The 12,194-nt window shown below is 37.1% G+C and overlaps 1 protein-coding gene across 11 annotated transcripts in view; it reads left to right on the forward strand.

The window, feature by feature from the left end:
• Window positions 1-12,194, forward strand: part of RELCH (RAB11 binding and LisH domain, coiled-coil and HEAT repeat containing) — a 108,806-nt gene that overhangs the window by 26,158 nt on the left and 70,454 nt on the right. For 10 of the 11 annotated variants that reach the window (XR_014074731.1, XR_014074729.1, XR_014074730.1 and 7 more), the window contains exons 3-8: window positions 1,213-1,284; window positions 1,396-1,451; window positions 1,556-1,669; window positions 6,202-6,405; window positions 6,506-6,597; window positions 7,213-7,506. Coding sequence is in view for 7 of the 11 variants with exons in the window: in XM_081562252.1 (XP_081418378.1) it covers window positions 1,213-1,284; window positions 1,396-1,451; window positions 1,556-1,669; window positions 6,202-6,405; window positions 6,506-6,597; window positions 7,213-7,506 (832 nt within the window). In the remaining 4 variants the exon portion in view is untranslated. The remainder of the gene's footprint in view (window positions 1-1,212; window positions 1,285-1,395; window positions 1,452-1,555; window positions 1,670-6,201; window positions 6,406-6,505; window positions 6,598-7,212; window positions 7,507-12,194) is intronic. The other variant, XM_081562256.1, reaches the window with a different exon arrangement.

The following is a 12,194-nucleotide window of genomic DNA, read 5'->3' on the forward strand; positions in this document are numbered from 1 at the left end:
ACTCCTGCCTGGAGAATCCCAGGGATGGGGGAGCCTGGTGGGCGGCCGTCTCTGGGGTCGCACAGAGTCGGACACGACTGAAGCGACTTAGCAGCATCTTTATGCAGAACTATTTAAATAATAACTTTTTTAATATCCAGTTGTGACAGAGATCACTTAATTTTCTCAGAGCTTTACTTCACAGAAATAACTTTTCCCCCAATACTTTTTTCTTCATAGCAGTATTTATATATTTTAAAGAAAATTCCCAGTAAAGACATAGTTAAATCTTGCTCATGATGAAACATTTCAAAAAGCTCATTAAAATGTTTCCTCAGTATTCATGTTTATTGTATTAGACTCTGCATTAACAGGAGAAATCTTTAAGTTTCATTAGTACCTCTTAATGTGAACAAATACCTATTTGAAGAGTTGTCAGAAACTTTGAAATTCTACTTAATTTTATTCAGTATCCTTAGATAACTACACTCTTAGAATTGTACACAATCATTTGCTTTAGAATGATTTGAATTGTAACTTAAAAAACAAACTTATGTCTATTCTTTGGCTTTAAATGAAACCTAAAATAAATCCCTTGGAACTTTTTTTAGATATGTGTTTAACATATCTTTGCTTGTTTATAGAAGACATATACTTGTTTGTAGAAAAATTGATAGACATCCCACATTTGTAAGATACTTAAAACATACTTCTTCAACATCTTAATGAAAGGATATATTCACTGTTTCTGTATGTTGATTTATAACATTATTCTAGATAAATACTATTTTTTTAATCCTAAGATTTTCTTTAACTGTATTTGCTAGAGCTTCATCTAAGTTTTGTCTTTTCCCCTAAAATTATGTCACCTGGAAACATTCCATTACATTTCTTACCTAGACTGAGTGAAGCACAACACCTAAGGTTTTGCTTGCCTAAATGAGAGTTTGCCATAGATTCTGTTTTTAAATAGAACTATTCCTTGTCAGACAGCTAAGAACATTTGATCAGTAGTCCCCTGTATGTATTCGAAAACTATGGAAAACATTCACCAGTTTGCTTGCAAATCAACTCTGCTGCATGCGTTCACAAGTTTCATAAAGATTGCATGCTTTCTGTTTTCAATACAAATTGTATTTTTTTTTCATACCCATCTTTGCTTTTTATTTTTTATTTTTGTTTCCCTTTTCTTGGTTGGATGCCTGTGTGTGTTTATTCCAAATCCCTGTCCAGTCCTGGAGTTTGAACTACGGAAAGCCAAGGAGACCATTCAGGCCCTCCGAGCCAACCTGACAAAGGCTGCAGGTGGTGTACATACAACTTTTTTGAGACTTTTTCTACTTTGACAATGTAGAAGTAGCTGAGATATTTTCCAATGTAAAAGAGTAAAATATTATTTGTATTTTCTTCCACCAGAACATGAAGTTCCTTTACAGGAACGAAAAAATTACAAATCAAGTCCTGAAATTCAGGTGGGTGAGTGACAGATCTAAAAGTATCTTCCATATGAAATGGAAGCACAAGTATTGAAAGCGGAAGACTTACAGTACTATATCCATCTTTTATCTGTCTCTAGGAGCCAATCAAACCTCTTGAAAAGAGAGCTCTAAACTTCTTAGTCAATGAATTTTTATTGAAGAATAACTACAAGCTGACATCAATAACATTTTCCGATGAAAATGATGACCAGGTACAGTTTCCTTTTTTTTTTTTAACAATAATTTGTTTCCTTTCTAATTTGTATTTTACTTATTTCCTCTTTTATCTAGCTTATTTTTTTTTAAAGTTATACATAACAGTAAAATTCCATAACACCAAAATGCTGAGTAGAAAAGAAAGAAGATTTCAAATTGATGAAGATTGGTTTCTATTTTAAGAAACTAGGAAAAGAAAACTAACTGAAGTCCAGAAAAATTAAAAGGAAGGAAATATTAAAAATGAGAATGTATCAGTGATATAGGCAACAGAGAACAACAGAGAAAAATTAATAACAACAAAAAACTGGGTTTTTGAGGTTAATGAAATTGGTAAACCTCTAGCCTGACTAATTAAGAAAAAGAGAGAAGAAGCAAATTATCAGAATCTGGAATGAGCAAAGTTATGTCACTGTAGATATCTACTAGACTTTTAAGGAAGAAGTAAAGTAAATGAGCAAGGTTATATCACTGTAGATACCTACCACATATTTAAGGAAGAAGTAATACTACTTCACAAACTCTTCTAGAAATTGAAGAGAATATCAAATCCAACAATGTGTAAAAATGCTAATATTCAATGACCAAATGGTTTATCCGAGGAACATAAGATTGATTAGTCCAAAAATCAATCATTGTAATTCACCATTTTAAGAAACTTTTCAAAAGAGAAAAGAGATCATATGATCATCTCAAAAGAAAACATTTGACACAATCAAATGTGTCTTTCCCATAAAAACTTTAAAGAAATCAGGAATTGTGAGGAATTTCCTCAAATTCATAAAAGACATTTACAGAAAAACTATCACTAACATCATACTTAATGATGAAAGATAAGGAATAAAACAGGAGTATCTGCTCTCACTACTTCTGTTGAACATCATACTGAAGAATCTAGCCAGTACAAGGCAAGAAAAAGAAAGAAAAGGCATATATTTTGGAAAAGCAGAAAGAAAACTTTCACTGGTAACATGATTATGTATATAGAAAATCCTATAGACTGCACTAAAAAAACACTCTAATAAGTGATGATAGACAAGTTGTAGGATACAAGATCAGTGAACAAAAGTGAATTGTACTTCTATATGCTAGCAACAAATAGACATTCAGATTTTAAAGATACCATTTACAAAAGTATCAAAAAAATAGGAAATACTTAGGGATAAATATGATGAAGGATTATGCACTGAAAACTATTATACATGCTGGAAGAAAATAAAGAAGACATAAAGAAGAGATACATTGTGCTAATAGAGAAGATTTAGTATTGTCAAAGTGTCAATTTCTGTAAATTGATTTGTACTTTTAACACAATCCTAATCAGAATCTTGCCAGCTTTTTTTGTAGAGGTTAGCTTATTCTAAAATTTCTGTGGAAATGGAAAGAACATAGTATAGCCAAAACAACTTTAATAAAGAAGTGCAAAATTAGGGGACTTCAACTAGCTGACTTTAAGATATCACAGTTCAGGCAGTATCTTACTGACATAAACGTAGACAGATCATTGGAACTTAGTGGGGAGTCAAGAGTGACTTACACATGGATGGTCTTTTGACATCTAACAAAGCACAGAGTAAATTCCATTCAGAAAGTGGTCTTTTTTACAGTTGGTACTGTAACATTTTGATATCTATATACCTCCAAAAATGAACTTCGAACCATACCTCACACCATATACAAAAAGTAATTCAAATGGATCATGGATTTAAATGTAAATTCTAAAGCCATAAAGCTCCTAGAAGAAAACACGGAAAAATTCATTGCAACCCTGGAACATAGGCCAAGATTTCTTATATATGACACCAAAAGTATGGTGTCGTCATCAAATATTTGTTCTCATCAAACTCAATAGCTTATACTCTTTGAAAGCAACTCTAAACAAATGAAAAGATGAGCCACAGATTAGGTAAAACATTTAGGTAACATATCTGATAAAGAATGCTATCTAGAAAATTTAAAGAACTCTCTAAAATGAATAATAAAAAAAAAGACCCAATTTTTAAAAGAATGGACAAAAAATTTATACAGATGCTTCAACAAAGAACATATATGGTTATCAAATAAGCACATGAAAAAGATGTTCTATATCTTTAGTCATTAGGTAGATAAAAATTAAGTCACAATGAAATACCATAGCACATTTACTAGAATGTTTAACTGAGACTGTACCAAGTCTTGGCAAAAATGTGGAGTAAGTAGAAATATCATCATTGCTCTTGGGAATCCAAAATGGTGCAGTCACTTTGGAACATTTTTTGGCAGTCTATTTAAAAAAAATTAAAACCTTTACCACCTATATGACTTGATTATTCCATTCCTACATATTACAGTCCAAGAGAAGTGAAGGGAGATGTTCATACCAAGACTCCTACACAGTGTTCACACCAACTTTATTTATAATAGCTGACATTAGGGAGACAACCCAAGTATCCAAAAGCAGGCAGTTGAATAAAAAAATTTTGATGTATTGTTACAGTGAAATGCTAACTCAGCAATAAAAATGAACCTCTGACAGATACAACAACATAGATTAGTCTGAAAATCAATAATCTGGATGAAAGTAACCAGGCAAATAGAGTACTTGCTGTGTGCTTCCACTTATATAAAATTCTAAGAAATGTAAACTTGTAACAGTGACAGAAAACAGAACAGTATTTGCATAGGAACAGGGCATATGTGAGGAAAAAGGAGGAAGTATCACAAGCGGCCAATACAACTTTTGGGAGTGAACAAGTTCATCATTTTTTTTCCCATACCTTTGGTGTTTAATCTTTTTTTTTTCTCTGCTGTATTTGTTCATTTTTGACCGTGCTGGGTCTTCACTGCTGCGCTGGCTTTTCGCTATTTGCAGCAAGCAGGGACTACTCTGTAGTTATAAAACACAGACTCTAGGGGTGTGGGCTTCAGTAGTTGCAGAACGTGGGCTCCATAGTTGCAACTCCCAGGCCCCAGATCAAACAGGCTCACTAGCTGTGGCGCACAGGCTTAGTTGCTTCATGACATACGGGATCTTCCCAGATCAGGGATTGAACCTGTGTCTCCTGCATTGGTAGGCAGATTGTTTACCACTGAGCCACCAGGGAAGCCCCCAAGTTCATCTTCTTGATTGCAGTGATCTCTTCAGGTGTGTACTCAGATGTCAAAACTTAGCAGATTGTACATTTGAAATTAGCTTGTGGATTTAAGACTTCCCTGGTGGTTCAGATGGTAAAAGCGTCTGCCTACAATGAAGGAGACCCAGGTTTGATCCCTGGGTTGGGAAGATCCCCTGCGGAGGGAAATGGCAACCCCCTCCAGGATTCTTGCCTGGAGAATCCCATGGACGGAGGAGCCTGGTAGGCTACAATCCATGGGGTCGCAAAGAGTCAGATTTAAATTGTGCAGTTTGTTATTTATTAATTATATACCCCAATAAAACTTTTATAAAGGGCAGTGCAAGCGCTCATCAATTACTTATTCTTTAACCACTAAGTGATGTTTAATAGTAATTTTGACTGACCTTAAAGCAGTTCCACCCTAGAGCCCACACTCCTTTCATGTTTAGCCTCTGGCTAAAATGTAAAACTTTTTACCTGATTTTATTTTTGATCATTTATCTTAGTGGCCTGATTTTATCTTAATGGCTCTATGTTACCTAAGATTCTCTGTTATCTCCCTTGACTAGCCTATAATCTTCTTGAAGCTAAACGCATCTCTTGTTCATCTCTGTTTCTGCATATATAGTAACACTCAATACATACTTATTGATAGTTTTCTTATATTTTTATCTGCATATAATCATTGTCTTACTGTTTTTTGGTTCCCTCTTGCCAGTTCTTTCCTTTACTTCCTATCTTTCCTTTCTGTGGTGCTATGTGAAATTTTCTTATTGTAAATAAACATTCTTTATTTTCAACTTCTCTCTGAATATCCTTTTTTTTTTAATTTTAGAAGTTTATTATTTTTTAACTCTTTGGTTGTGATGGGTCTTTGTTGCTGCCTGCGGGCTTTCTCTAGTTGTGGCGAGCTGGGGTTCCTCTTCATTATGGGGCACATGGACTTCTCACCCCTTGGTCTCTCTTGTTGCAGAGCGCAGGCTCTGGGTGCGTGAGTCTCCGTAGTTGCAGGCTGCAGGCTCAGTCGTTGCAGCCCTCGAGTTCTAGAGCTTGCCCTCAGTAGTTCCCAGGTGTGTGGAATCTTCCCAGACCAGGGACAAAACCCATGTCCCCTGCATTGGCGGTCAGGCTCTCATCCACTGTGCCACTAGGGAAGTCCAGAATATCCTTTTGGCTGTAAAGAAAACTTGTCTTTCCACCGAGGACCCTGTTTCCCTTATTTTCCAAGTATGAGGTGGGGGTGCATCTCACGCTCTAATCCTAGACTCTTCCTAACTCCCAGGATGTTTATTCACCAGGCACATACACTTTGACATTATCACACAATTATGTTGAGTTTTCAAGATATTAGCAATAAGGAAAAGATACATCTCAAAAATGCAAGATAAAACTGCCACATAGATTTTTTTGTGTTACTGTTTTGTATCTTTTAGGATTTTGAACTATGGGATGATGTAGGATTAAACATTCCAAAACCTCCAGATTTATTGCAGCTCTACCGAGATTTTGGAAATCATCAAGTAACTGGGAAAGACCTTGTGGACGTGGCCAGCGGTGTAGAAGAAGATGAATTAGAGGCTCTGACTCCAGTTTTAGGTGACCTTCCTTCAGCCCTTGAAACTCCTCAGACTGTAGAGGTGAGAGGTGTTAATAATCAAGCCCACGAAAAGTGTTTAAGCCATGTGAAAGCAGACTATGAGATCTTGAGTTTCTGTTTTTCTCCCATTTTGATTTTAGAACTCCTTGCTAGTACAGAAATTAGAAGATAAAATTAGTTTATTAAATAGTGAGAAATGGTCTTTGATGGAACAAATCAGAAGACTTGAAAGGTTAGTACTTAATCATCATTTCTATAAAAGCTCTTAAAATTCTTAAAGAAATTGACAGATTATATAAACATGTAATATTTCAGCTGTAAGGCATAATTTTTCATATCCTAATACTTTTGGGGAAAAAAACTTATAATTGCTGATATACTTAATGTGTTCTTTCCCCCCCAAAATCGTTCATCACTGTGATAATCATAAAATCATACATGGCTTAGAATCAAGGAGTCAGCTGTTTTTTCCTCTCTCCAGGTTGTATCAGTGGTAATAAAGTGACTTCTTCGTGCTAGTGTTACACATATTTTCCATTCATTGTTTCATTTAGTTCTTACACTAATGATGTGGGTTAGATGGAATTTTCCACATTTTGCACGTGAAAAAGGCTAAGTGATGATCTAAAGCATAGTTTATAAAACCATTTTTATGTTTTGTAACAGTTTGTGGCTACATTTCTATATGAAGCATCAATATATATGGTACAGAAAAGATTAATTAGTTGCCAAACCACTTTCTATTAATATATTATACTTTTAAAGCATTAAACCCAGTATGAGGTTTATGCTATGGCCAAAGTCTTAAAAAATACAGTTCTTCTCTAATAATTTCTTTCTTTTACAGTGAAATGGACTTCCTCAAAAATGAACACTTTGCCAGCCCTGTAGTTTGTGACTCTGTTCAGCCTTCTTTGGATCAGTCTCCCCACAAAGACTCTGAAGACAGTGGACAGAATTCAGTTATAAATAGTTTGGACAAGGGAGAAAACAAGGATGTCCATCTTTCAAAATCAGATGAAGTTGATTCCACTGTTCCTAAAGAGAATTTCCCACATTCTTTCCCCAGGAGAGAAAGAGAAGGAATGCCATCTTCTTCTCCATCAAGTAAAAACACAGTCCATTTTGATAAACCCAATAGGTTAGTATGTGTCCTGTGTTTTGAAATGCATCTGTCAGCTATTTAGTACATTGTCAAACTAGAAGAGTTTCAGTTCTTATTTTGCAGATCAGATACATGAATTTTTATGTGTCTGGCATGAACTTAACACATAGCGTCCACGTCACTGCAAAAAATCACAAGTAATTACTAAGTTAAATTGTGTTAAAGAGGAATAGACCATAAATGAGCTAGGTCCTATTTTAGCTAAGTACTTAAACCCGTAAATAATACGGATGTTCTGTGTGGTGTATTTTATCCAGTGTTTTTTACCTTTTCTGTGTTCTACAGCCATTATCAGATTCAGTAGAAAGTTTTGATATTAAATAGTTGCCTTTACTAAAAAGGCAATTAGTTCTTGATCTTAATCCTTTTTCCTGTGTCTGCTTCCATTAGTAACATTGTGTCATTAATATTATCTTAATTCATTTCATTTTTATTGAATCACAATGATTGAACTTAGATGACTAAAGCAGGGTCCCTTGCCCATCATGATTATGTTTTCTAGTAGAGGAGACAAAAAGTATTTACATTATACTGTGAAAAAAGAATATTCTCTAAGAGAGGAATATTTATTGCGTTCTTTTTATGTATCAGGCACAGTTCTAAATGCTTTACATATGCTAGCTTAGTGAATCCTTACACATACCCTGTGATGCATTCTGAGCCAGTCATACTTCCTCCTCCTAATAAACGGAGGTGTATTATAGCAAGTGTTGGGATGTAATAGGAAAGCATGACTAATTTGTCTTAGACTTAAAGGTACTCATTATTAGTGAGAAGTATTTGATTTTTTTTTTTTCCAAAGCAAATTTTTGACTCATATGCCACAACTTTGTCTGTGGTTGTGTGTGTGTATGTATAGGTATTATGAGGGGGTCACAGGATTGAAATAGACATGGCCCAGTCTTCAAAGTACATTTAATCTAATATGGTTAAGATGTAGTCATGAAAATAATGCAGTGGCATTTGTAGTAGTTCTTAATGTTTAGTAGTTCCGTGTATCTCCTTTATACTCCAAAGCCACTCTCAGGAGAAAGATGATTGTTAAATTTGTCCAACTAACTTTTTTAGCTCTTAACTGTATGTCAGGCAATGTTAATGACGAGTATGAAGTTTGAAAGAAGAGTGAAAGTGTTAGTTGCTCAGTCACGTCTGACTCTTTGGGACCCCACGCACTACAGCCCACCAGTCTTCTAGAGGCCCGTGGAATTCCCCAGGCAAGAATACTGCAGTGGGTAGCCATTCCCCTCTCCAGGGGATATTCCCAACCCAGGGGTCCAGCCCGGGTCTCCTGCATTGCAGGCAGATTCTTTACCATCTGAACCACTAGGGAAGCCCAAATGAAGAGTATAGTAACGGTAACCAAACATATGGTACCCTTCAGTTCCAAACTTTACACTATGAGAGAGACTGCCAGGCAATTATAATATTGTAAAAGGTAGTAATATAAGAGAAGGCAGCTTGCTTGGGGAACACACAATCAGGGTACCTAACCTAGTCATCAGAGTAGGAAAGGTTTCAGGGAAGAACTATTTTCTACCTTTATACCTGATGAGTAAGTAGCAATGAACCAGGCAAAGAGATAAGAGGAAGTCTTCCCACTGAGAGAGACTAGCAGGAGCAGGAAGAACACTGCACGTGGGGAGCTGAGAAGGATTTATGAAGGTTGAAGCAAAGCATGCAAATGAGAAGACAGCAGGAGGAGAGGTTGGAGAATTAAGCCGAGACTAAGTCATATAAGCTGTGTTAACTCATTTTAGAGACTTGGAACATGATGGTGTCTAAGTTTTAAAAGAAAGTAGGGAAAACCACTAGACCATTCAGGTATGACCTAAATTAAAAAAAAGTGGGAAATAGATTTAAGGTACCAGATCTGATAGACAGAGTGCCTGATGAACTATGGACGGAGGTTCATGACATTCTACAGAAGACAGGCAGCAAGACCATCCCCAAGAAAAAGAAATGCAAAATGGTTCTCTGAGGAGGCCTTACAAATAGCTGTGAAAAGAAGTGAAAAACAAAGGAGAAAAGGAAAGATACACCCATTTGAAAGCAGAGTTCCAAAGAATAGCAAGGAGAGATAAGAAAGCCTTCCTCAGTGATCAGTGTAAAGAAATAGAGGAAAACAATAGAATGGGAAAGACTAGAGATCTCTTCAAGAAAATTAGAGATACCAAGGGAACATTTCATGCAAAGATGGGCTTAATGAAGGACAGAAATGGTATGGACCTAACAGAAGCAGAAGATATTAAGAAGAAGGGGCAAGAATACACAGGAGAACTGTACAAAAAACGTCTTCACGACCCAGATGATCACGATGGTGTGATCACTCACCTAGAGCCAGACATCCTGGAAAGTGAAGTCAACTGGGCTTTGGGACACATTACTACAAACAAAGCTAGTGGGGGTGATGGGATTCCAGTTGAGCTATTTCAAATCCTGAAAGATGATGCTGTGAAAGTGCTGCACTCAATATGCCAGCAAATTTGGAATACGCAGCAGTGGCCACAGGACTGGAAAAGGTCAGTTTTCATTCCAATCCTAAAGAAAGGCAATGCCAAAGAATGTTCAAACTACCACACAATTGCACTCATCTAACATGCTAGTAAAGTAATGCTCAAAATTCTCCAAGCCAGGCTTCAACAATACGTGAACCATGAACTTGCAAATGTTCAAGCTGGTGTTAGAAAAGGCAGAGGAACCAGAGATCAAATTGCCAACATCCACTGGATCATCGAAAAAGCAAGAGAGTTCCAGAAAAACATCTATTTCTGCTTTATTGACTATGCCAAAGCCTTTGACTGTGTGGATCACAATAAACTCTGGAAAATTCTGAAAGAGATGGGAGTACCAGACCACCTGACCTGCCTCTTGAGAAATCCGTATGCAAGTCAAGAAGCAACAGTTAGAACTGGACATGGAACAACAGATTGGTTCCAAATAGGAAAAGGAGTACGTCAAGGCTGTATATTGTCACCCTGCTTATTTAACTTATATGCAAAGTACATCATGAGAAACGCTGGGCTGGGGGAAGCACAAGCTGGAATCAAGATTTCCAGGAGAAATATCAACAACCTCAGATATGCAGATGACACCACCCTTATGGCAGAAAGTGAAAAAGAACTAAAGAGCCTCTTGATGAAAGTGAAAGAGGAGAGTGAAAAGGTTGGCTTAAAGCTCAACATTCAGAAAACTAAGATCATGGCATCCGGTCACATCTCTTCATGGCAGATAGATGGGGAAACAATGGCAACAGTGGCTGACTTTATTTTTGGGGGCTCCAAAATCACTGCAGATGGTGACTGGAGCCATGAAATTAAAAGACGCTTACTTCTTGGAAGGAAAGTTATGACCAACCTAGACAGCATATTGAAAAGCAGAGACATTACTTTGTCAACAAAGGTCCGTCCAGTCAAGGCTATGGTGTTTCCAGTAGTCATGTATGGATGTGAGAGTTGGACGGTAAAGAAAGCTTAGAGCCGAAGAATTGATGCTTTTGAACTGTGGTGTTGGAGAAGACTCTTGAGAGTCCCTTGGACTGCAAGGAGATCCAACCAGTCCATCCTAAAGGAGATCAGCCCTGGGTGTTCATTGGAAGGACTGATGCTGAAGCTGAAACTCCAATACTTTGGCCACCTGATGGGAAGAGCTGACTCATTTGAAAAGCCCCTGATGCTGGGAAAGATTGAAGGCAGGAGGAGAAGGGGATGACAGAGGATGAGCTGGTTGATGGCATTACGGACTCAATGGACATGAGTTTGAGTAAACTCCGGGAGCTGGTGATGGACAGGGAGGCCTGGCGTGCTGCAGTTCATGGGGTCCTCAAAGTGTCAGACATGACTGAGCAACTGAACTGAACTGAACTGAAGTTTTAGAAAGAGTCCTGCTGCTGCTGCTGCTGCTAAGTCACTTCAGTCGTGTCCGACTCTGTGCGACCCCACAGACGGCAGCCCACCAGGCTCCCCCGTCCCTGGGATTTTCCAGGCAAGAATACTGGAGTTGGGGTGCCATTGCCTTCTAGAGTAGTGGTAATTAGAGGGTAGCAAGAACGGCGACTCATGGGATATCTCTTGGAAGAGTCTAAGAAAGAAATGATGGAATTTCCTGTATTGGAAAGACGTAGATAGGTTTATAAGATAGAAGGTAAAAAAGTGATTGGATTAGGAGGTTAAAACTAAGGGAAGGATAAAGGCTTTCTGCCTTGGGCAGTTAGATGCATTGTAGCTCCCTCCCCTGAAAGACTGGGGGAGGGGGAACGTAATGAACAAGCAGGCTTCAGCCTTGGCGCACTGCCTCCTTAATCAGACGCCACTGGGGCCGCTTTGTGGTGTATACTAAACAACCTCTGCTACGTAACCTTAGGGGTTACCCCTTTTCTTCATAGATTGAGCACCTAAAGTGGAACTCATAGTTACGATATTATGAATACTATTGCATAGAGACCAGTGTTATTTTACAAATATAAATATTTTAACCTTTTTATTAAACATAAATAGGCTAATATTTTCAATTACAAAAAATCCTTCCTTTAAAATATATGTGAATGTTGAATGAGCCTCTCCTTCATTTATTTTTAATTTTTAATTCTTTTATGTGGGTTTCTAACATTAAGGGTTATCATTATCATGATATAGATCTGCAGAACTTCTCAGCAACATACCAGGTTA

This window comes from Giraffa tippelskirchi, chromosome 14 (genome assembly GCF_054371585.1).
Source record: "Giraffa tippelskirchi isolate mGirTip1 chromosome 14, T2T-mGirTip1v1.2.pri, whole genome shotgun sequence".
NCBI classification, from domain to species: domain Eukaryota; kingdom Metazoa; phylum Chordata; class Mammalia; order Artiodactyla; family Giraffidae; genus Giraffa; species Giraffa tippelskirchi.